General features: G+C 34.9%; 1 protein-coding gene across 4 annotated transcripts in view; it reads right to left on the reverse strand.

Annotated features, from left to right (window-relative positions):
- Window positions 1-27,613, reverse strand: part of LOC109088406 (arf-GAP with GTPase, ANK repeat and PH domain-containing protein 3-like) — a 148,828-nt gene that overhangs the window by 18,627 nt on the left and 102,588 nt on the right. For all 4 annotated transcript variants that reach the window (XM_042714644.1, XM_042714646.1, XM_042714645.1 and 1 more), the window contains exons 12-15: window positions 17,819-17,971; window positions 8,363-8,524; window positions 756-910; window positions 558-648 (exon numbers count right to left, since the gene is read on the reverse strand). In XM_042714644.1, coding sequence (XP_042570578.1) covers window positions 558-648; window positions 756-910; window positions 8,363-8,524; window positions 17,819-17,971 — 561 coding nt within the window. The remainder of the gene's footprint in view (window positions 1-557; window positions 649-755; window positions 911-8,362; window positions 8,525-17,818; window positions 17,972-27,613) is intronic.

The raw sequence follows: 27,613 nt of genomic DNA on the forward strand, positions 1-27,613 counted from the left end.
TTTAATATGAATTAAAATTTTTGTTATTTTTAATTATGTTTTATTATTTTCATGTGAGTGAAACTACTCAAAAAAAAAAAAATGAGAATGATTATTTTCATTCAATTATTAATTAATTATAATTTAAATTGTTATTTTATTATTTTAATTATTTTTTATATTATTTGTATTATTTTAATGTGGGTGAAACTACCCAACAAAAATAGAAAATGTCTTAAAAGTTATAATTTTTTTTAATGAAATTACCAAAGTTAATTTTATTATTTTGAATTATTTTATTTGTATTATTTTAATGTGGGGGAAATTACCCAACAAAAAATATATATATATATATATATATATATATATATATATATATTTTTTAAACAATCATAAAAAACTAAATCAAACATCTTTTGACTATGTTTTTATAATTTTATTTTACATTATTTTTATTTTCATTATTTTAAAGTACTTTATCACATTATACTTCATGACACTACAAAGCAAAGGAAAAGACAAACATATGATAAAATGTCTAATAAAATGAATCTAGCTTCCAGAAATGTTTTACTCACTGGGAGCGTCACAGTCTGCACAGAAGCTGTTTCCCCTCATGTTCCTGATGGACTGGATGGTCACTGCATCACTCTGGCTTCCTAATCGAGACTATGTGGCATAATAATTCAGATATCACAATTTGAAAAGAGCAGAAGGGTACATAAGGCATATTAACCTATTTCCACAGTATCTAAAAAAACATAATATCATCTTACCTTGTTCTTGCTGCTCTCACAGGACTGTAGACTGGCAAATATCTGGCTCTCAATGGCCTGAACCCAGAGTTCTCTCTCCTCATACGTGGATGCCTCAAAGTGCCACATCTGACCCGTCAGGGACACAATGATGAACTCAAATGACTCCTCTTGCTCTGAAACACACCAAACGTGAGATGAGTTTGGACACAAAGTGATGGTTCAATTCGTTAAAGAGTATGTCTGATACTGACAGATTTAAAAATGAATAAATTACATAAAATAATAATCAAATTATAAAAAAAAGAATGACATTGCAGATTTAAGAAACAAAAACATCAATGCCAATATTTCCAAGTTCGAGATCATCTTCACTAGAGGCTGAAAATACAAACATTTAAATGGCCAATATCCAAGGTGCATTATGGGTATCTGCGATTAGTGTCAGTTTCTGTTGTTCATCAGCATCGTAAAATCCAAGTGATTAAAAAGGTAAATACATCCATTAGAGTACTTATCTCATTACCAGTGAAGACTCATTATTATTGCAGCTGCCTAAATAGAATATAATGTGGGTTAATCATCCTGGTCACAGTAATTTCCACATCGCACAAACACACGCGAGGTACTGCAACGTTTCTACCGAGCTCAAATGAGGGGCGAGAGGTGAAAAACAGACCATCATCTCTGCAATTTGCTCAATATTCATTTCAAAACCATGATTACTTTGATATGTACGGGACGATGATTACACACGTGAGTATTACAGCAGATGAAGCTGCAGGAGGCGAAAATAAGTTCACAGACTCAATCACTGCAGTTGTTCTACAGAAAATAGGCTGTTTATTAGTATTTATTGACGCCCACTGTAAATGATCATTAGCACATTACTGAGGTCTCACGTTTAGAGAAATTATCATGAATTAACAAGGTCATGTGTCAACCCAGGTTTTTTTCTTCTTCTTTATTTCTCTAAATCGTTAGATTTTTATTTTTATTTTTTTAAATATACATATATTTAACAGGGTTAGCAAGGATATAATATAATATAATATAATATAATATAATATAATATAATATAATATAATATAATATAATATAATATAATATAATATAATATAATATAATATAATATAATATAATGCAGTAGAATAGAATAGAATAGAATAGAATAGAATGGAATGCAATGCAATGCAATGCAATGCAATATAATATAATATAATATAATTATAATATACTGTAATATAATGTAACATAATATAATATAGATAATTAGCACATTAATAAGGTCCCATTTTTTCAATATTTACTTAACAGGGAAATAAAATAAAATAATAATCATTAGCCCACTATTTAGGTCTCATTTTTAGATAATTTATCATGAATTATCAAGGAATTATGAAATAACATATCATATATAATATTAAAAACTATATTATACAAACTCATTTATATCCATATTATTCTTTTTATATTTTTATTTAATGCATTTAATGCCTACTTTTTGGATTTTTCAAATGAAAGCTAGTTTTTCATAATTGGAATTTAATGGATATCAAACCAAAAGATAAGTTTATTCATAACAAATGAAGATGAATTGGTACATTGTAGAAACAAACCTTTAAAGTCTCTTCTAGATGACACATTTCTGTCATCAGACCATCTATCTCTAAATAAAGGCTACACGCATAACTTTAAAATTCAGCTGAAATGTTGAGCGTGATTTATCTTGAATGTAAAGCCTATAGATCTGTATCTCCTCTCGTCTCCGATCAGTAATCTGCATATGATGAGCCGAACACATGCATATCATTGTCAAAGACTCTCGTTCCCTTCAGCAGAGAGCATGGCCTCAAGCGAACGGCAATCCAATTAGTTTGACACCCTCCTCAATTATCCGATTTATTCACGGGACTTGACTCCAGGTCAGAGATCAATACAGAGCCAGCAGCTTTGTGTCTAAATCAAGGACTAAAGGGTGAGGGTCTGTCGCCCCAGTTGATCTCTCTGCTTTGTTTACTTTTCATGCTTCTTTTTGCTGGAAATCAACCACAAATGTAAGACGGGATGCACAATACACATGGATAAATGTGTTGCACAAAGATCGATGGAACTACTTTAGTAGTATTTTCCTGAATGTGGTCAAAATAAGGGAAAATATTTCATTTTTGATTTTAGTAATAAGTAGATTTTGCAAATAGCACATATTTTGTATTTAAGTATCACAGAAGGGAATATATTGTATTTGGATAACATTTTGGCTGTCGTGATATAATTTCTCGCCTGCTATTATGAACAGCAACACAATTGTCTGGTATTGCACTGTCCAGTGATTACACACCTCTGCATCTGAACACAGACAATTATATACACATTACAGTTTTTCACTAAAAGCAATTAAAAGTACAAAAGACCCTAAATCATTAACTCATTGTGAAACTAGACATATACTACCTAAACTAGACAAAAGTTTGAACACTAAATTTATAGTATCATCTTAAAATGTAATCCAAAGGCTTGTGATATTATTTTGGTAAAAAATTAAATAAATAAATAATAATATAATAATACAATAAAAAAATAAATTAAATTAAAATACTTTAAAAAAAAATTGTTTCTTTTTTTAAAAAATACTTAATTTAAAAATTTTAAATTTGGAGGAAAAAACATGTCAACAAATGTGTCAAAACTCTTTAAAAGTATCCCAGGATGCACTGCAGCTGGTTGAGTGAATGTCCAGAATAATCAGAATCTAGACACAGAAGCAGCTCAAATATAAGAGAGTAATTTGTTTAACATTCGTTGGTTGTTCCCATACTTTCATAAGCATTATTTCATAGTACTGATGACTTTCTCTTATTCTAAAATAAGAAAAAAGTCCCAAACATATGAGTGTAGTGAAGGTCTGAGAAAATAAAAGTGAAAATGCACTGCATTAAAGTAAAAAGAAAGCATTTTATCTAAAACAAATTACCCAAAGACTCTGAGGTTTGTTAATATAAAATGTGCAATAACACAAGCTCCCAATCAGCCACTGGTGCTCAGAAATGAGCAGTAATGAGACGGAGCAGAGCAGGTTCTGCCTGACTACATCCAGTTAAAATCCAATCTGAGGGACTGGAGGCAAAGAGGGCAGAAACAACTTACCTTAATTAATACGCTACAATAAAAGAACGATAACAACATCTAAAAGCACAGTCTTTCTCTCCTCCTCTCCTCCTGGCAACTACAATCTTTCATTCATGTTTCTATTCATACCACAGACACATTCAGGCACACAAATTATTTCAGCATACACACTAAAAGTTTTTTTTTATGTTTTTGAATGTTCAGATCCTCATCAAGGCTTCATTTATTTGATTAAAAATACAGTAAAAACACTAATATTGTGAAATACGGTTATAATTTAAAATAGCCGTTTTCTATTTGAATATATTTTAAAATGTAATTTATTCCTGTGACGATCAAAGCTGAATTTTCAGCATCATTACTCCAGTCTTCAGTGTCACATGATCCTTCAGAATTATTTCTAATATGCTGATTTGCTGCTCAAGAAACCTTTCTGATTATTATCAATGTTGAAAACATGTTGTGCTGCTTAATATTTTTGTGGAAACCATGAAAAAAAAATGTCTTCAGGATTCTTTAATGAACAGAAAGTTCAAAAGAACAGCATTCATTTGAAATAGAAATCTTTTTATAACCATAAATGTCTTTACTGTCACTTTTGATCAATTTAATGCATCCTTGCTTAAAAACAGTATTAATTTCTTTAAAAAAAAAAGAAGGGTGGGACTTGATTGCATCCATCAGGAAAATAGCTTTATATATTTATAATATGTACTGAACAATCCTGCACAATAAGACCAGTAACCTTTATTGAAACACTAAATAGAGCTGATTTTGGTCTTTAAGATCTACTTCAGAAACATGAATAAACAAAAAATCTAAGCAAATTAGCGCAGAGAGTGAGAATGAAAGAAAAGGAAAAGGAATTGCCAACATTTGCTCAAGTGCATCCCATCTAATGGAAGCAGATGATTCTAGTCCAAACACCCTCTGGGTCAGACGCCTGCTCCAGTACCACATCTGGAGCTGCCAGTGTGACCCGATTGCTATTCTGTCAGAGCACGCGGCCACGCGACCACAAATCCATCAAATCAGCCGCAAGGGGTTTAAGTGGTTTAGTTTGTGTTTTTTTTTTTTTTGTTTTTTGAACTCCAGTAGGTGACAATCTTAAATCCAACACATGAGTTCGAGTACACTATACAGGTCTGGGCCTATAGAGATGCTAGCTGGTGTCTAAAAATTAACGGGCAGCTGGGAGGAACCAGACCTGCCTGTGCCATCTGTAAATGTCAGCGGCGGCGTTTGCTCATTTTACACATCATTAAAGGCAATATTCCTAACCTGTATTAGAGCAATCAGCACGCGCCCATTACTGACATGGGCCTGGGGGGATACGGGCCAAACACTGAGGAGGCGAGAACACACTCACCGTCTCCATCAGACGCACACACAGTGTAAACAATAACACCCCTTACACACTCACACACACACACACGACACTTCAAACAATGAACTGAAACTAAATGCAGACATAAACACTCCCCGACAATGATCTGATGTACATGAATTTACAAATATATACAAGCAGTAGCATGTATCTTCTTTAAAAGGTCTAACAGAGACACAGGGCTTCAAGGAACCAACACCACCGGTCCAAAAACACACAAAGCTTCATGTGCTGCTGCCTGAAACCGGGCAAGTGTATTTATCAGCCTGAAGGATCAAAACAAGTAATGCCACCTGGATATCATTTTATCAGTAAAAAAAGTATATATATATATAGATTTCTAAGTAAAACAGACAGAATCTGATTAGGCCTTAATTTGTTATTATCAGAGATCGCTCAATTTTGCTTTTTTATATACTGATTATTTATATGTTCAGATGTCTAATAATCAATATGCAGATCCAATATAAATTGTTTTAAATTGTTTATTGTTTTATTTTCTGCCACAATAATAACTAAATGTTTATTAGACTACAAAAATAAAAACATAATTAAAATAAATTGATTAAATATTTAACATTTAAATAAATTAAAATGTAATAATAATTTAGAATATATATATATATATATATATATAAATTGATTAAATATTTAACATTTAAATAAATTTATATGTAATGTTTATTTCGATAATAACAATAATAATAATAATAGTAATAATAATTATATTAATGCCAAAAATAACAATAATTATTAGATTAGATGAATATATTTAATATTTAAATACATTACAATGTAATAATAATTTATTATAAATGTATATAAAAACAAGTAATAATAACAATATTATCATTCAATGTTTAATATTTAAATATTATTTAAATTTAAATATATAATAATTTAATCATTTAATTTAAATGTAATAGTAGTAATAGCTGTTACTACTAGTAGTCATTTATATATATATATATATATATATATATATATATATATATATATATATATTTTTTTTTTTTTTTATATATATATTTATCACAGCTACTACTAGTAATAATACCTGTTATTATATTTAAATGTAATTATTTAATTACTAAATTGTAATATTTAAATATGTTAAGCTAATGCTTGTTATTTAAAAAGTTGTGTAAATAATTTGTAATCTACATTTGTAAAACTACGCTATAACACATTGAGTTTATTCTAATTTAATATTACATTTAATTTTCTTTGAGTATGCAGCTTTATATAAACTATATATAAAGGATAAGTAGATTTGTAGATTTTCCTATAGAAGACTACAGAAAGCCCAGATTAATCAAGTAGAGCTCTTTCCTGTACAGGAGTGAAGATAAAGGTACGGTCGCAAAGAAAGGCATTAAAGCTCCTGTCAGTCGACTCTCCGGGAACCCTGGATCATCTTTAAACACCTGAGATCATTATACCGCCGCACATTCAGCGGGAATGAAGGAGATGCTCCACTGAAGCTGTTCAAATGGAGACACTCTGCATGTAAAGGAAATAAAGACCTGTTTTCTGTTGGATTCAACTCAAACTCAGGGTCTAAACAGTTTAAATGGTCAAGGCCTGCTTGAATCAAAACTGATTAGCTAAATGAATCAGCAATGCACACTTTTCCCTCAAACAATTAATTTAGTTGTCTAAGCATGTCTTAATTGTGGATCTTCACATAAAACCACTAGCTGCGCGAGACCATTTGTGAATCAGCGCTGTAAAAATCTTCCAGACACTTCCCAGAGACGTTCGCTCATAAAGCAAAGCACGAAAAAGTTGCCTCACCTTCTTCAAGAGCGACAGCACATTTGATTTATGATGCTTCACAACAGCTAAAATTCGATTTCTGCCGGCATTCGGCGCTTTTGATTGCCCCGTAAATGAGATAAACTGATAGCAATTTATTCAAGGATCCAAGCGCCCCCTCCACCCCTCCCATCTCTCCCACTCCTCTGCCTTCAGCAGATACAACTTGCTCCATGTGAGTGATTCTCATACTTAAGCAATATGTCTGTATTCTGCATGCACTCACCAGAACAGACAAGCACACACTAATAGAACCTTTCAGACTGTACAGAGGCAAAACCCACGTTCATGATGGAAATTGCGCCCGCACACACATTCAGCCGCTGCTATTCTGCCAGATGACCAAGCCAAGCTTAAGAAAATCTGAGGTTAGCCCTCGTACTCTTGAGGAACCGTCTGCGTAATGAGACAGAACGAGCGCTAAGAATGTCTTTAACTCATGCTGCAATGGGAAATGACCAAGTTTGCGATCCCTTAAGCTTGTAATGTCATCCATACGCATTTAAAACTAATAAAACAGTCACAATAATGGCGCTGGATCATTTGAGGCGATTTCAACTCATGTAAAAACACAATTAAACTTGATCCTGATCGCATTTAAAATCAGCTGAAACGGACGTGATCCACAAGAGCATGATGAGGGGAAAAGCTATGGAAATTAAACAAAAATGTTTTTTCAAACCATAAATGTTGACAGAATCTGTCTTTTGACCACCTACAGACAAGTATTTATCATTTAATGCTCGATTATGGTCTTTTTGGGACTTCAAAGATGTACACTGACTCTAGGTGGATTTATAAAATGCTTATCAAAAAAAAAAAAAAAAAAAAAAAAAAAATTATATATATATATATATATATATATATATATATAGTTTTTTTAGGAAGTGTCTGTATCAACGTCATTGATGGACAGCGTCCATCTACTTGATGGATTTGGCCTATTGGCAACAAAACAGCCTGAGGGAAGCGCTTTTGTTTCCTCAATAACAACCAATTAGGAGACTGTATTTGTCATTGGGATGGGCAATAGAACCCAAGTGGTCTTCTCTGTTGCATGTGGCACAGAACAATGGATCAAATGGAAGCATTTTCTAATTCAGAAAGAGATTAATTTATTTTATTAGCCACTGGCCACTTTTTTTTTTTTGATAGCATTTAATTTTTTTTATTTTTTATGAAACAGTTATCGATGCCCAAAAACTACTGGTGTTTGTGTTGAGTTGTTACCAATGAGACATGTGATATGGTACGTGGTAATTTTTTGTTCGAATACAGTTTTGCATTTCTTTACCTTCATTTCCTGCAGAAAGCCCGTCCGGTTTGGTGATGCCTGTGCTCTTTTTCCGTCTGTGTTTCTTGCGGTTGGCATGAGGTGAGGGTGGAGGCTCAAGTTTGGGACTGGTGGCGCTGCTCATGCCAGGGGCGGAGCTGAGAGGATCTGCCATCCCATTGGCTGAAGGAAGAAAAACAGATATGAAGTTAAACCAATAGAGTACCTGATTACCTGAAATCCTTATAGCCTAATGAGTCAAATTCTACAAAAATTTTGCTACTTTCTTTTTTAAGGTTTCTTATTTGGGGGAAGTCGTGGCCTAGTGGTTAGAGAGTTTGACTCCTAACCCTAAGGTTGTGGGTTCAAGTCTCGGGCCGCCAATACCAAGACTCCGGTGCCCTTGAGCAAGGCACCGAACCCCCAACTGCTCCCCGGGCGCCGCAGCATAAATGGCTGCCCACTGATTTTTTTTAAAATTTGTATTTATTAACTGCATTTAATATTGTAACAATAAAAACATCATACATTATTATTATTATTATTATTATTATTATTATTATTATTATATACACGCAAACATCATTCTGACTTTTAATTTTGGTTAAATTTAAATAAATGAGTGCACGCTAATGCTACAGTGTGTTTTCATCACAGACTTGTTTTTTTTTTGACAAAATATACAGTTTTTATTTATATTATTATGTTATTGTTTTATATACATTTATATTCATTTTTAATGTATATTTCTCATTAGTATTATTAATACTAGTTAAAATTATATATATGTACAACAACAACATATAAAATATACATTTAAATAATATTTGAGTTAAATATAAGTTATACACACACAAACACACAACAATAATATAAAACCCCAAACTTTTTGCTTCCTAGAAAAACTGAGGTACAAATTTGTTTGAAAACACAGCTGATCACATATTATGTTATTAAACAATCTCATAAACAGGTTACTGCTCGACTGAGGACTTTCCCTGGTTTTGGACCCTGGTTACCCACTACTGAAGATCCACAACCACTGAGGAAAACCAGAGCTGGACCACACCTCCGTTTCACCTCTGTTAGCCTGACGAGAAGGGGACGTGCACGTGAGTAACAAATGATGATTTGCTGTTGCCCGAGGACCAACGCTGTAATGGGAGACACCACACGAGCACAAGAGAGGTTGGGTGTAAGGTGATTTTATAGACGTGATATTAACCTGCCGCTCCACGCTAGTGTGTTTCTGTGATGCGGTAAGAAAAGGGGGTGCCAGTAGGGAAGCCACGGCCATCTTTCTGAGCTTCATGACACTTAAACATCATTTTTGGGCGCCCTCGGGACACTATTACCCACAACCCCCCGACCAGCCCAGGGGCAGAAGGGCCTGGCAAAGTGGACCCCATATTGTTAGCGGCCCTCAGAAACACACATGTGGGAAGCCTCCTCCATTGTCTTGGCATCAAAAGCTCATTGTAGTGTTGCAAACTCCATTCATCTCCACAGGCCTGGGGTGTATAAGAGTGTGAGCGCGTGCAAATGTATGTGTGTGCGACGACGCTCGGGTCTGGGAGTGTCTGAAACCCACGGAGCCAAAAAACGCATATTCTAATGGCACCAACAACCATTAGGCTGCGCAGAACATTAGGCGTAATTTGGGGGTTTACCTTGAGGGATCGCGAGGCTAGTGTGCTTTTTAAAGAGAGAGAGATGGAGGCCACGCAGGGGGTACAGGAGGATAAACGACAGCCACCCGATCCGCTGTAGGCAAAGAAGACTTTAGCGTGTAGCTAATGCTACCTTTAACACTTCGGTTTCCCTGCGACAATTCTGTACGGTGACGGTTTCATTTGGTGAACCGATGCAATTTGTTGTTTTATTGATAAGATGCGGTTAATAATTATGATTGAGGCGTTTAATAAGAACAGCTTGGTAATGAATAAATGATGAAGCGGAGGATTACTCAAATGCACTGTGGGATTTGAGCTTAATTACACATGGCAAGAGACAAATTAGAGGGTTTAACAATTAGCCTTGTTACACAATTACAATAATTCTCAATCAATATTGTTGCTTTATCTTTATCAAAGACACGCAAGAAAGATTTGTTCTAACGATAATGTCACTGGTTTCTGGATACTACGTAAATTTAGTTTTTTTTTTAAATCAAATGTCAAGACTATAGGTTTAAATTTATACATTTATATTTTAATTCATAAGGGAAAGTGTAGTTATTAAGGCACTTTTTACAATTTTAATCACTTGTCACTTTAGTTAATTGTAAATGATTAACTAGTGAATCTTAAGTAAATAGAAATACATTTTCTTATAAAATACACACACACAAAAAATATATAATCATATTAATTGTATTAAATATTAAATGATATAATTCTAATAAAATAATAACGAAATTTTTGCTTGTATCTTTGGTACTAACTTGAAAAAAATCATTTAAATATATTTTAATTAATTAAATATACTTCCAACAATAATTTTATAGTATTTTATTTTATTATATTTTTAAAAATGTTAAAAATAATAATATTACTAAATTTAAAAACAAAAAATGCTGTGTAAATGCTAAAATAATATAACATTATTGTTCATGGTACCTAAATGTATTAAAATGTATTATACATCATTAGACATCGTATAATATTAAACAAAATCTTAATGGTGCTCTTAAGTGGTAGCATAGAACCACCGCTTAAGGCCTCACTCTTTTCCCAAGATCTCCGTGTTTACCATGAGAGCCGTTTAAGTGCTACAAAGCAGATATAGTGATATGAGCTCGCTGGAAACACGGCAGGTTGGCAGTTGATGCTTCATCACTGACTCCGTGTTCACCATTGATATTCATGACTTTAAGAGTCTGCCCTCCCTCTCTCATATGAATGGCGGAGCGGCTCTCCCAGCTGCCACACACGTTGTGGCAGGGACGCAAACGTCTGTTTCAATTTCTACACTCTTCTTCCCAACAGCCCCCCTGGGACCAATCATTAGCTACAGCAGACAGCTGGGGGTAGAGGGCTTCTGAGAATACTGTTCACACACTACACACATGCAGAAGCTCTCGCACATACAAGCACACACACACACACACACACACACACTCTCAGTGAAGAGCGCCCATCTCCGGCTGTGACAGCAGTGGCATTGTGTGTCTAGGTTGAGGTTAACAGTGAAGGGCTGCCCTTGTCCCTCACACTAGACCTCAGATCAACCATCTGAACGTCTGTTTACTGAATCATCACTAAATGAAAAAAGTACCACGGTAAAGCGGTGACAATAGAATGGTAGATACTTACAAATGACGTGGTGCTTTGTGTTATACCATGGAACTGAATAAAACTGATTAGTATGGTACTTTGATAATATTCATTTGAACTAATTTAAAAAGAAGATTTTCTCTTAGCTATTTTTCTGTATATTTTCAAGATGTAGCCACTGTGATCTATTGATTTGAATCCCCTTTAGTATCTCATGTATCAGGGATATTTATCTTTGACTCTTACATTATTTTGTTTCCACTTACTTCTATATATTTGATTGTATCATAATGTTGTTCTCTTTTTGGACCTCATGTTTTATAAAGTGTATGCTTTATCAGAAAGCATAAAAAATTATTATATAAATATATATATATATATATATATATATATATATAAAATATATTATCATTATTGTAGAATATATATATATATATATATATATATATATATAATATATATATATATATATATATATATATATTTATAATTTGATATAATATGATTTTAAAATAATGCATGCACATGCATTTGTGAACATCATTCTGACTTTGATTTTGGCTAAAATAAATAAATGAGTGCACGCTGAGCTAATGCTATAGTGTGCTTTTCGCCTAACGGACTAGTTTTGAATGGCTGACAATCTTGTTTTTCATCAAAATATGTGAAACGTTTCCTAAAAATACAGATTTTTGGTGTGAAAATCTTACAAACATATTTTAAGATGTAATATAATATGAATAAAATAATGTTAAATAATTGTTGATAGCACCTTATTATAACACTTATTTTCATTAAACATGATTAAACTGGTGAAAATGGAATCAATTTTATGGAAAAATGTAACAATATTGATATATTTATTATTTAACAATATGTTTTTCAAGATACAATCTATGAAATCTATGATATATATATATATATATATATATATATATATATATATTTCATATATATATAAATTATCTGCCAGTGCGCCAAGAAAAAATACACTTCCTCAAGATACAGTCCAAGAAATATGAATTTTTAACTGCTTTATAAAACAAGCAAATAAGCAAAAGCAAAGTTGTATTAAGACACAATTCTTAATATCTTAGGCAGTGTTGCTACAAGTAAATTTATTTTACCTGGAAAACAAGCCAAAAAAATCTCTCTAAAAACTTTAGAGTTTGAGGTGATGTAAGTTGAAGAATGCAAGAGACCTGAATGCATTTACAGCCTAATCTGGGTTTAGCTGGAACCGCTCTTCAGGTAGCAGCAGGAAATAAGGTGGTCAGCTAACCTGTGATTAGTGAGCGTTAGCGTCCCCGCGGGAAACAGCACTTTACACCGCGGTTCTGGAGACGAGAGCTGTGGGTTAGCATGGGAAGATTGGAGGGTGTGAACAAAGAACATAGCTCTCAATTTTTTCCTCCAGCCGTACGTGAGGCGAAAGTTTGATTTCTCGCAGTAGCTAATTCGAGAGCTACCGGGTATGGACGGTAATTTTGCAAGGAAGACGATGTCGCCCCCCTCCCTCCACTCCTACCCCTTGACACGGCAGCCTTGTGAGCAATCCCCATCCGTAATCAATGCCAATAGCTGCAATTAATGCTGAAAAAAGTGTGCAGAACACAATCACTACTTCCTTCTTATTATTGTCAATTAGAGAGCGCTAATCAAGGCATGGGCAGCACACGCTGCTGCTCTCTCCAAACGAAATGTCAAACTTCATTACAGCCAAGAGCGGGAATCAAACTCCCTGCACTCGCTGCCTACTCGAGCTCCGCGGGGGAGAAGTCTTCTCCGCCCCGAACCATGGCAGATTGCAGATTAGCGCCAAACCACTAGAATACCTCAGCTGCTGCACGCTAATCTACAGGCTAACTGAATGTAGCCTAAGAGCAGATCATCACATTTTATTGTGATAATTCCATTAATATGACGATTCAACGCATAAAATGATCAGCAGAGAGAAAAACCTCCAGAAAACTGCATAGCAACATGCTAGCAGCAATCAGAATAAATGTGGAAATACAGATTCTAACCATGAAATAATCAGAAAATCATCTTGCACTCACCCTAGCAACTCCTTAGCAAACGCTTAGAACACCTTAGCAACTGCATAGCAACAGCCTAATGATCAGAATGAAAGTGAAAATTAACACTGCATGCATACAGTGGAAAAAAAGACTAAAAAGAAAACATCTAGCAACAATCTAATGCATACAATGATATGCTGAATAAGAAAGCTACCTAGCAACCACCCAGAACACCCTAGCAACTGCATGTCAACATGCTAATATGGTAGTTGCTTACAATGATCAACAGAGTAAGACAACCACCTAGCAACCATCCAGAACACCTTAGAAGCACTCTAGCAACCACCCAAACACCATTGCAACTAACCAGATCACCCTAGCAACTGCAGAGCAACATGCTAGAAACCAATTAGAACAAATGAGGAAATGAGGATTCTATGCATAAAATGAGCAACAGAGTAAAAAAAACTACCTAGTAACCACCAGAACACCCTAGCAACACCCTGGTAACCACTTAGAACACCCTAGCAACTGCACAGCAACATGCTATCAACTAATTTAAACATGCACAAATGAGGATTCTATGCCTACAATGATCAGCGGAGTAAGACAACTACCTAGCAACCACCCAGAACACCTTATCAACGCCCTAGCAACCAGCTTTAACACCCTAGCAACCACATTTTCAGAAGCTGTAAAAACCTAATTCCTTTATAAATCCGTACAAAACAAAACACTAGTGAAATACAATTCTAACACACACACACACACACACACACACACACACACACACACACACACACACACACACACACACACACACCCACACTAAGATGTGTAGCACAGATATAACTAAGAGTGCAGATTTAATCAGAAGAATCAGTATTCAGAAGCTGTAGCTTATCCAGTGCAGAGAACAACACTCACATCATATGGAAATAGTTACTGCTTGAGAACATTATCAATCTACCGCTGCTCATCACAACAGTCCTGATCTGCTGGTTGACCTTCAACCCTCGACAAGGATAATGGCATGACTGGGGCTTGCTTTAGATCTATTTAACAACTAAATAGGCATCAAAGGTGAATTTGCGTAAAACATTCTTGATACACAGATACATGTTGTTCTAGGAACACAAAAGATAATTTTCTTCCATACACTCAAGGTCAATGAGGTGTTATAATGTTTTGTAATGTATGGATAAAAACTTATTTTGTATCTTTTTTTTGTACAATACAGTTCAAAAGTTTGGGGTCAGTAAGATTTAGTTTTGAAAGAAATTAATACTTGTGTTCAGCAAGGTTGCATTAAATTGATCAAAAGTGAAATTTATTATGTTACAAAAGATTTATATTTCGAATAAATGCTGTACTTTTTGAACGTTCTATTCGTCAAAGAATCCTGAAAACCAAAAAATGTTTCATGGTTTCCACAAAAATATTAAGCAGCACAACTGTTTTCAACTTTAATAATAATCAGAAATGTTTCTTGAGCAGCAGATCAGCATACTACAATGCATCACAGGAATAAATTAAATTATAAACTATATTAAAATAGAAAAGTGCTATTTATCATAATTACATTTGATTTTTAATACTGTAAATTTAAAATTTTCTGATTCCGAATCTGATTCACTTGTAGCATTTAAATAGATTTTAATTTTTTTTGTGTGTGTTTTATTCTTAATTTATTTCAACAAAAAAGCATAGAATCAGACATTTATTGTTTATTGGCCATAACATGAACATAATTATTGTCTGATCAGGACTGACATCAAAATAAGTAGTTAAATGGTAGTTGCACCCTACTCACTAGTTAACTAGTCAGTTGTTGGACAACTAGTTCAGCATGCACATCCATCCCTACTCCACATGAACACAGGCAGAAAAGAAAACCTGAAATCTTCCACACAACAAATGAGGTTTTCTCAAGGTGTGCACTTTCCCAAGATCTCTTATATAAAACTCTATTATCTCTATTATGACCTGTAAAGCTATAATACTCTCAGTAAACGCAAGAACCAAGAGGCTGATGGGTAACAGGTCATAGAGAAAATGCATCCACCAAATCCTGATACAGCTAAAAGTCTGAGTATGTGTGCTTGTGTGTGACAATAACTATTTTACACCAGGGCCTAATGAAGTGCTTTGTCACACACACACATATATGCAGCTCATTCCACGGCTACGGCCGCTTTGAGTAATTCTGCTTTAGGATGTGGAGCTGATGGGTGTAGACGGGGGGCCGATGGCGGAGCGGGGCTGAAATTGATTGTTCGACAAGCGGAGACGAGCAGAGAAGGGTGAGTATCGCGTGGCTTTGTGTTCTGTCTGCGACACCACGGGTCCACACGGCAGGGCCTCCATTTTGCTCGTAAAGAGCGCTCTTTAAACTAGCGGGGCCCCTGGGACCTTAACAGAAGGAGGGGGGGAGGAGAGAAAGAGAGAGAGGGGGCGAGAGACAAAAACGGAGAGGGCGATAGCGCGAGGGCGGGGGGGGAGAAACAGAGCAGCCGCTAATGAGAACGACGAGTGCGCAAACATGCATGGAAATGACTGTTATTCTGTTGATGTGCATTTAAGTGCTTTTTTACTGCCAGCCGACAAAGAGAGGGAAATAACCAGTGATGAATGTTGTCCCCGTAAAGCATTAATTTTCCAACGCGGGAGGGGAAAAAAAGAAGTAGTGAAGACGGGGGGGGAAAATGTGCAGCGTTGTTACGCCCGGCAAATATATTATTTGACTTCACTCAAGTGCACTGACAGGACGGAGAGAGAGAGAGAGAGAGAGAACAGGAGAAGTGGAGAGACTGTGTGCATTTGGTGGCAGGACCAGAGTTGCCATTAAAAAGCCGCAATTACCAAATTATCCTGATTAGCGATTGGCTTGTTAACAGCACAACCATTGATACAAGCAATAAACAAAAGTGCCATAGCTTCTAGAGTTACTGTCAGTTCCATGATAAGATCATAATAGACTACTATCTTTAACAGATTAAAAACCTTCAGTTTGTTGCAAACAAAGAGCAGTTGCTGAATTATCCTAAATGGTTTGCGATGAAATTCAATTCAAATTTATTTGTATAGCGCTTTTTTACAATACACATTGTTTCAAAGCAGCTTTACAGAAAATGCATGTGTCTACATTACAAAGCAGAAATTAATGTGTCCAAGTAACGCTCGTTTCACAAATGAACAGTTCAAGATAATAGAATCATGGATGTATTTACAGATCTTTTATTCCTTATTGTGGATATGTTTATTCTATATTTCATCATAAGTTAATCAGAGTTGAATTATTGTAAAAAAAACAATGTAGGGTGGGCCTTGGATCTATGCATCGGTTGTTGATTGGATTTTGAGATGACAAAAATGGAGGAAGGTGCCTTTTTTATAGACTGTGATGATGCATTTCCAAAGTTATTACCATAGTTGATCTAGCAGTTTTTATATTTAAATGACAAATTTAATGTACACTACCGGTCAAAAGATTGCGATCTGTGAGATTTTTAAAAGTTTTAGAATATCTTTTCTTTTCACCAAGGCTGCATTTGATCAAAAATACAGTAAAAAATTTTAAATATTATTTCAATTTAAAATAACTTTTTTTTATATGTCTTAAAATTTAATTTAAATGCTGTGATCAAATCTGAATTTTCAGCATCATTACACCAGTCCTCAGTGTCACATGATTTTCTGAAATCATTCTAATATGCTGATTTGCTGCACAAGAAACATTTATTATTATTATAAATGTTAAAAAAGCACTGCTTCCAAACTTTTGACCAGTACTGTACATTTATAACACTATACTTAGCGTTTTATTATCTTGGCATCAAATTACAGAAAATTAATTAAAGCTGCTGTGTATTTCTAATACAACAGCTGAGGAAGTGATGGCAAATTTGACATTTTTCTCTCTTCTGACCAATCTCTTGACACATTTTTACTCTTTCAGAAAGTCATGGATGGAATATAATGGATTTTAATTTGCTTTAGGGCAAAGGTAAATGCAAAAGTTATATTTGTTGTAGTTTCTGTTCAGCTCTATAAAAGTTTACACAACTACAATAGAATGGCTTAGGCTTCTGAGAACCCCAAAAATGTGAAAAGGGTCCATAAGATATGAAAAAGAAAAAGACAAATGTCAGTTTCAGAAGTTTCTTGGCTTTTCCTCTGACCTGCTGTGGTGCTGATAACGGCCTCACTCCACTGTTCTGCACTGGACACGGAGAACGAGCGCTGGTGCATTCCCTCTTTACTAGTCCCCAAAGCCACGCCGGCCACCGAACCCCCGGACTGCAGGGAACTGCTGCTGTTAGAGTGAGGAGTGCCTGTCAGATGAGAGAAGAGAGAGAGATTCAGTTAGAGAGATGTTCAAATCACATTTCACAGACCTTTGTGTGCATATTAGTGCCTTAAGTGTGCATAGTGGTACCTTAAATGCACATATTTGCACCAAAGGAATATGTAGTACATTCAGAAAAAGGTACAAAAACTGTCATTGGGGCAGTACACTTTGAAAAGGTACCAATATGTACCCTTTAAGGGTAAATAAGGTACAAAAGTGTACTTTTTGAAAAGGTACCATGTCCCACTGACAGCTTTTGTACTTTTTCTTCTGAGAGTGTATCGTACCTTAAAGATACATATTAGTCCCTAAAGTGTATAAAGTAGTACCTAAATGGTACAGACTAGCACCTTTCGAAAGGGTACCGCCCCAGTAACAGCTTTTTTTTCTGACTGTGCACAGCATGATGGAGCTGTGTCCTCCTGGTTTTCACATGTAATCTATCCATTCTCGCTAATATCTTTATCAATAAAAGTGGCAATTCCAATGTGTACAGGTATTGAAGCATCTTAAACAGTACAGCACGGCGCTAAAAAAGCAAAGGTCATGGGTTTGATTCCCAAAGAATGCATGAACTGATAAAATGTATGATTTGATACAATGTAAGTCACTTTGAGACAGATGCATCTGTTATTTGTAAATGTATACTGTAGTACTAAATGACTATCATATTCATTTACTATGGTATTTGCATGACACCACAAAGTATTTCAAGGAATTATCCAAGTTTGTTATTAGCTAACTGGCGAGTTCACAGTTGACAGTAGCCATTGACTTCCATAGCATTTTTTTTTAATACTATGGAAGTCAATGGCTACCGGCAACTGTTCGGTTACCAACATCCTTCAAAATATCTTCTTTTGTGTTTAACAGAAGATAGAACCTCATACAGGTTTAGAAACAAAATTACCCTAGAACATGTAAAAAAAAAACAACAAAAACAAAATAATTTAAGATTATTACCAAAACCTGAAGCCAACAGCAAACAATCTCAGAAAATATAGACCAGATGAGAACCATAAAGTATCAACCAGACTAAATAATTTACGACTAAAAATTTAGCATATACATTTCGTATCTCATCACTGCGTTCGTGTCTTTGTGCTACATGAGCAGTCAGCGCCTCACCCCGTCTCTCTACCCTGCTCCCTCTGCGTTTCTGCCACTAATTAGCCCTTAATTAACAAGATACACTCGGAACGGTAATTAGCTCTCCCCCACTCTCCGCCTGACACATCCATCTCTCCCGGCGGTGGCGGCTGTGCTGACAGGCCTCCCTGGCTTCAATCAGCGGATGCCCCGCGTTGGGCGCCACTTCATCGGCCTGGCCGTGTCGCATGGGGTCCTTTCCTCCTGTTCTCGACAATCTCGACATTCGAAGCTCAAGGTCAGGTTTTGATGGATACCTACATAATTATTTATTTTCTTGCCTGTTTCTTCTTTAAGATCTGACATTGTTTGTGCTTGGTTCATTTTCAAATTGCCTTTATATTGCTGTTAGCCTATTCTTACTAAAATGTTTAAAAAACTGCAAATTACTAAAATTACTGCTCCAGAGGATTTAAAGAAACAGTAGATATATCCTTTTGTCTATGCTATGAACTTAAAGATGGCATCAGAACACATAGAATGATTTCTTAAGTGTTAACGTAAACTGAATCACAAAAATAGTAATCCATTTAAAAGTTTTACCCACATGCACGTCAACAAAAAAACTTGAAAAGCACACAGAAAACACTGATATTTTATTTACTAGGCTCTAATGCATTTCACAGTGGGACTAAACTTTTCTCTGTTGTTTTTCGCTTTATGCAATTTTTCTCCGACACGTTTCCTTCACTCCCCTCCCTCCGCAGCGCTGATTTGGAGCATGCTAATTTAGCAAGTACTCCACAGCGTGAGCTTGAAGCTCTATCGCTCTCTCCCTGCAAGAGACGCCCTTCCCCTATGGGGACCGCAAGATTAATATTCTCGCACCCAACAAGATAATTACTGATACTAATTAGACATGATTATGTGAATTTGATACACTTATTACTCTCGCTAATGGTTAGGACGCATTAGGCTAACAAGAGTCTGTTCTTCGCAGTTTACTTTAGCGCCTGGCAAAAAAGCGCCTTGACACAATCAGTAGTAATTCGTGAGTAATTGAAAGAATAGATGGTTATTCTTATATTTGTCTGTTCGGAGACATGTAATCACCACAGTATTGTTGAAGAGAAGATTTTATTAATTCTGTCATAATATTGCCCCTGACAAGATCCATCAGCAATGAATTAAATAAGACGCCACTATTACTCGGATCAATGCCATACAATATTGGCATCCTGCAGAAGAGGTAATTATTGTTTCAGAGCAAATTGCTTATGAACTATGTGTTCATAAACCTATTGGAGTATCAACAATGTTCCTTTAATGCTCATAAAAACCTGCGGCGATGTACCTAAATGTGATATAACCCACTAACTGATGATGTAGACACTGCAGTCTAAAATATGGATATGCAATAAACAAAATGTAAATACACGTTAATAATTTATTAAGTGTACTGCATACAGTATAATATAGTATATTATAATTCTATTAAATGTAATATACATTTTTAAATACTTATACACAATATATACTTTATGTATAAGTATATATAACTATATATAAGTATATAATAAAATATATTAAGCATATATATATATATATATATATATATATATATATATATATATATATATATATATATATATATATATATATCTATATATATATATATAAAATGCCAAATAAATTGTTAACATATCATTTACATTTTTAAATGAATATATATTCAATATATCCAGAGTTAGTGAATATATATGTATATTTTTATAATAAATATATAATTTTTATATGAATATATATTCAATATATCCAGAGTTAGTGAATATATATGTATATGTATAATAAAGATATAATTTTTATATGAATACATATTCAATATATCCAGAGTTAGTGAATATATATGTATATATCTATAATAAATATATAATTTTTATATGAATATATATTTAATATATCCAGAGTTAGTGAATATATATATATATATATATATATATATATATATATATATATATATATATATATATATATATATATGTGTGTGTGTGTGTGTGTGTGTGTGTGTGTGTATATATATATATATATAAGTCATCTGAAGTCTATTAGCCATTCAGTCAGAAAATCTTTGACATGTTTGATGAAAAGTAACTCAGATCTAAGGCGGACAAGTCCCAAAAACGACCAAATGAAACGACAGTCCAGTATATTCCCTTGCTCAATGCCATACAATATTGGCATCCTGCATTCCCTTGCTCCAAAACAACTCCTTAAGGATATATTTTCACACTCTTGTTATCTATGATTTTATTTTGTTCTCTGTGTCTTGGCTGATATGAAAAAAAAAAGACAAAATAAGCCCCTAACCATGCTTCATCTCCATCAAGAATTCAACAATCATCACTAATTGTCAAATTTGATGCTAATGATTGATGAATTAAACATGTCTCCATCAATTAGTCCCCAGAGAACAATTCTGCATAAAAAAGGAGATAATGCAATTACAATGCGGAGAAAATCAGAGGAGAGCGCAGGGCAAAGCCTGTACACGAGATCTCCTGCTACTTCACACACGCGCAGAGAGTCGCACGGCGTGCGGCCACAGAGCTAGAGGTGACCATGAGGGGCAAATTCTCACAAACACACAGTCAAAAGAATTCAAAGTCTCTGGGATGTTTACAAAACTCTGTTTGTTTGAGTGGTTGTGACTGAATGGGATGTAGGAGTGTGTGGAAAACCTGTTTGGAAACAATCATTAACACTAGGGCTGGGCGATATATCGCATCCAATTGTCACGCACATTTCGTCAGTAAAGCCGGTTCCCTGATTACTGCTAAATCGCCATGACCTGCTTTTAAATGGAGCGGCATTTATTAGACAGAGCCCCAGTTCACTGACAAGCTATGCAATATCGCGTTCATTATCGCAGATGAATTGCCTTTGATATATATCACCCAGCCCTAATTAGCACAATGGTAAATTATAGACTTGCAACCACCAAGAACAACCTATAAAACCACATACTGTAGCAACAACCTGGCAACCATACACGAAACCTAAGCATCATGGCAATGAATGCTGCACACAACACACATCTATCAGAAATCAAAAATGTTACTGATATATTTATAATATGATGCATTAGATATTATAAATTATATATTTTTAAATTACATATTTATAAAATTAAATTATATAAATATGATCATTTTTGTAATTTATGTATTTATCATATAATTAAACTACAGTATATTAACATTAGTAAAAAAATATGATTATATATAGTTTAATATAATAAATGTATAAAGAATATCTATCTATCTAAAAATGTAATTCATGTATTTCTAATATATTGTATTTTATATTTTCATTATATTACAATATTATGTATTTATAATATGAAAGTACATAAATGATAATATTGATGTAATTTATGTTTATATATTATAAATACAAATTACATAAAAATTATCAATTTAAGTATCTATCATCTAATATAGATATTATAAATATATTATAAATATAAACATATTATAAAGACATAATATAGATAACTTAATACAGATAGTACTAATAATATAAAAATAATAATATAAAAATCTAGTTTTTTGCAGTTCTGTTCAGCGCCACTAGTGTCACAGAAATGGCACTCTACATCTTTAAACTAAACTTGATAATTATGTGCTTAGACGGCTCTGATGTGCATGCACGTACAAACAGTCAAATCATTATCAGATCATGCGTAGAAAAAAAAACACACCCAAATCTCCTTTGCACTTTTCTTGCTATCTGTACACACTATTAGGCTAAGTATTAGGGTCCTAGTGAAGGGAGGCCTGAGGTTGTGGTGTTAAGTAGAGGCGATGGATTAGCAGGGGGTGGCGATGATTTCTCCTCATCTCTCCTCGTTTCTCTCGCCGAGCGCTGTCAGATGGCTGATGAGCCGTGGAGCGAGCCCTGACCCTCTGAGCTGCTGCTGCCATTATATACAAGTGCGGAGATAATGAAGCATCCATGCTAATGTTGAGGAGAGGGCGGGGGAGGGGTCAGGGTGGAGGGGGGGCGTTAGATCATCTGCTGTTCAGGTCAAGGCGAAACGGCACCACGATGCCCTTACAAACTGACAGCTGCCTGGATGAACCGCCTCCGAGTGGATTTCTACCACTTCGAAAGACGTACGGATTACATTGTGTCCGTTTGCGTAAACTGCAATGATCTCAACACTTGAAATGTGGCAGGTCTGATGGAAACGTCATGACAACCATCTCTAGTCACAACTTTTTGGTTTTAAAGCTCATCGTATGCAGAAGTGGCGTCCATTCGATTTCAAGTGGTGTATTGGATAATAAGCATCTGAATGTGTTTTAGAAAGTACAAAACATCTTATTTCCTTCTCACATATAAAAGAGCATCCAAAATGATGGTGCTATTATTGAAAGAGGCTGTCACGCGACTAACGTACTGTATGTGGTAAAGTGTCATTAAAGGAGACTCAATCATAAAAGTGCTGGATGAGGACATTTATACACACACAAAACGCATCAACATTGTTCATTTAGAGGGATGTGGGATTTACTTCAGGTTAGGAGTCAAAAAATTCGGTTGATGCTGATGTGGATGGCTAGATAGAAGGCGGGCCACTATAATACAGATACATGTGTCATAAAAAAGATGAATATTCTCACACTACTTTAGTGTTGTGGTCAGGAGTTTTTCAAAGCACTTCAGATCTGCTTCACTTTGTACGTTTAAACAGTGTTTTATGAAAGTAAGATACGTTGGTTAGAGGTTGATCTGTAAGATATTATTGATGTTTGTGTTCTCCTTGTTTACCTCAACTGCACAAAAAAATTACAGTAAAATTTCTGAAAAAAATAAAAAATAAATAATTGCTTAAAAAAATATTTTTAAAACTGATAACGTGAATTATATAAAAAATTTAGAACGTATATGATTAAAAAAATGAAGCATGGCAGAATGAACACTTTAAATTGGCAATTGGACATTTATCAACCAAAAGATAATCTTAAAATAAAATATTAGATGGTTTATCAGCCTCTCTTTAAAATTCTTTGAAAAAAAAAAATAAAAAATTATGCAAAGACGCAATGCTTATGTTCAGTCAAATTCATACATATCAACCAACACGATCACCTCAAAAACAACCAAATATCAACTCATTTATTAGATTATCACAACTAAAAATTTTAGATAAAATTCTGAAAATTTATTTGAAAACAGACAAGATGCATTATCCAATGACAAAAAAAAAAAATAGGAAGGAAAAATCTCTTTTGTTTAGCCAACTGCACAGTTATCTGCCAATACGATCATCTCTAAAATAACCAAGTATCAGCTGATTTATTAGTTTATCAAGTTAAAAAAATATATATATATATATTTGATTATCACAACTAAAAATTCTAGAAAAAATCTAAAATTTTGAAAACAGACAACATCCCCTATCCATTGACAAAGCTGCCTTTAAATTGAAAAACTGACATATGGCGGGAAAAATTATTCTGTTTAGCTAAATTTTCACATTGAATTTCACATTAATCATCCATTGCGATCATCTCAAGATGACTAATTATTGCATATATATCAGTCTACCACTGCACAATGTACATCTTAGTTCACAAGGACAGGCTGCACACCTTCATAAAAGAAAACACATCTGCATTCTGTGTACTACATGTAAATGAACACGAGCACCTCGGCGTGAATCTCTGTCTTACACTCTTATACACGCACCTCTAGAGCAGATGTCATTGATTAAAGCTGAAAGGCAGGCCCATTAGCGCTTAGATATTATATATCTGTCAGCGGTGACACAACTGAACGCACGCTTGCAGAATGATCATATTTAAAAACGGTTCCGGTGAATACTTAGCAGAAAGATTAGACCGGGCCTCATCGAGACAGACTCTTTTACTTGCGGACACATGCGTTCATTCATTTGCGCTCCTTCACTCCCTCACTCTTTCTTTTTCTCATCCTCACCCCCCCACCCCCCATCACCTCAATCCCACACACCCCCCAGAGTTCCTAATGGTCTTTAGATCAGGGGGAAGTGTATGAATTACAGACTACAGAAAAAGACAGGGCTCAGCTAGACCGCCATGAATGAAAAAATTACCCCTTTGTTTCCCTCGCATCAATTGCATGCCTAATGAAATCAAAATCAGATTGCATAATCAAGTGTACGTCCTCCACTCGGCGGAGGCCCACTGCGAATCGTAACCTTTTCCCTCTCGAGTGGAAATTAACACAATTTTCCTCTAATACAGCACAGAGTTGAAAAGAGGAACTGGAAATGCGGTCGTGTCAAAGCGGGACCCAAGCGTTACGGCGTCAATTTGTGGTAAACCAAAGGTCAAATGGCGTATCTGACAAATAACACCAATAAAACGCCATCTCAGAACTGCTAATGTTGTATAAAATATGTAAAAACACAAGATCAATGGTTTCTGTATATATATTCCAATAAAAATTGTTCAAAAGGTCAAAACTGGTTATTTCCAAACAAAACAAAACAGAAACCGCACTCAAATTTATATGTCAGGAATTGACTGATCGTGAAAAGTTGACAGTGTTAATCTCACTGACAACATCAAAGTAATATTAAAACTTACATTTGCAATCAAATGCAGGTGAAACTGAACTAAGCTATGTATTAGTGAGAATGTGTAACTGCGTTGTGAATAGTTACTGTAAAAACATACTTAGTGTAATTGAATATCTAAACATAATACCTAAACATTCTCTAAAATTCTAAATAATAGCCTCTAAAGCATAATTCATTACACATTTTTTGTTGATAAATCTATCATGTTTGACATGTTTCAATTATTTAAAATTTTTCAGAATTTGATTTTTTTTTAGTTTGCAAGATATTTTCATTTTTCACATTTTTGTTATTAACTAAAATTGTATTTATCAACTAAATTGTACATCATTTTTGAGTAAAATGGATAAAAAGACTGAAATGTTGACACCAAAAGGAAAAAATATAGTGATTGGGGACAGCGGAAAATTACAGGTGCATCTCAATAAATTAGAATGTCGTGGAAAAGTTCATTTCAGTAATTCAACTCAAATTGTGAAACTCGTGTATTAAATAAATTCAGTGCACACAGACTGAAGTAGTTTAAGTCTTTGGTTCGTTTAATAGTGATGATTTTGGCTCACATTTAACAAAACCCCATCAATTCACTATCTCAACAACTTAGAATATGGTGACATGCCAATCATCTAATCAACTCAAAACACCTGCAAAGGTTTCCTGAGCTTCAGAATGGTCTCTCAGTTTGGTTCACTAGGCTACACAATCATGGGTAAGACTGCTGATCTGACAGTTGTCCAGAAGACAATCATTGACACCCTTCACAAGGAGGGTAAGCCACAAACATTCATTGCCAACGAAACTGGCTGTTCACAGAGTGCTGTATCCAAGCATGTTAACAGAAAGTTGAGTGGAAGGAAAAAGATGCAAAACCAACCCGAGAGAACCGCAGCCTTATGAGGATTGTCAAGCAAAATCGATTCAAGAATTTGAGTGAACTTCATAAGGAATGGACTGAGGCTGGGGTCAAGGCATCAAGAGCCACCACACACAGACGTGTCAAGGAATTTGGCTACAGTTGTCATATTCCTCTTGTTAAGCTGCTCCTGAGGCGTCTTACCAGGGCTAAGGAGAAGAAGAACTGGACTGTTGCCCAGTGGTCCAAAGTCCTCTTTTCAGATGAGAGCAAGTTTTGTATTTCATTTGGAAACCAAGGTCCTAGAGTATGGAGGAAGGGTGGAGAAGCTCATAGCCCAAGTTGCTTAGAGTCCAGTGTTAAGTTTTCCACAGTCTGTGATGATTTGGGGTGAAATGTTATCTGCTGGTGTTGGTCCATTGTGTTTTTTGAAAACCAAAGTCACTGCACCCGTTTACCAAGAAATTTTGGAGCACTTCATGCTTCCTTCTGCTGACCAGCTTTTTGAAGATGCTGATTTCATTTTTTCAGCAGGATTTGGCACCTGCACACACTGCCAAAAGCACCAAAAGTTGGTTAAATGACCATGGTGTTGGTGTGCTTGACTGGCCAGCAAACTCACCAGACCTGAACCCCAGAGAGAATCTATGAGGTATTGTCAAGAGGAAAATAAGAAACAAGAGCCCAAAAAATGCAGATGAGCTGAAGGCCACTGTCAAAGAAACCTGTGCTTCCATACCACCTCAGTAAGTGCCACAAACTGACCACCTCCATGCCACGCCGAACTGAGGCAGTAATTAAAACAAAAGGAACCCCTACCAAGTATTGAGCACATGTACAGTAAATGAACATACTTTCAAGAAGGCCAACAATTCACTAAAAATTTTTTTTTTTTTTTTTTTTATTGGTCTTATGAAGTATTCTAGAAGTCTGTGTGCATTGAATTTATTTAACACATGAGTTTCACAATTTGAGTTGAATTACTTAAATAAATGAACTTTTCCACGGCATTCTAATTTATTGAGATGTACCTGTAAAGTAATTTTTGAGGCCAA

This window comes from Cyprinus carpio, chromosome A24 (assembly GCF_018340385.1).
Source record: "Cyprinus carpio isolate SPL01 chromosome A24, ASM1834038v1, whole genome shotgun sequence".
Lineage (NCBI taxonomy): Eukaryota > Metazoa > Chordata > Actinopteri > Cypriniformes > Cyprinidae > Cyprinus > Cyprinus carpio.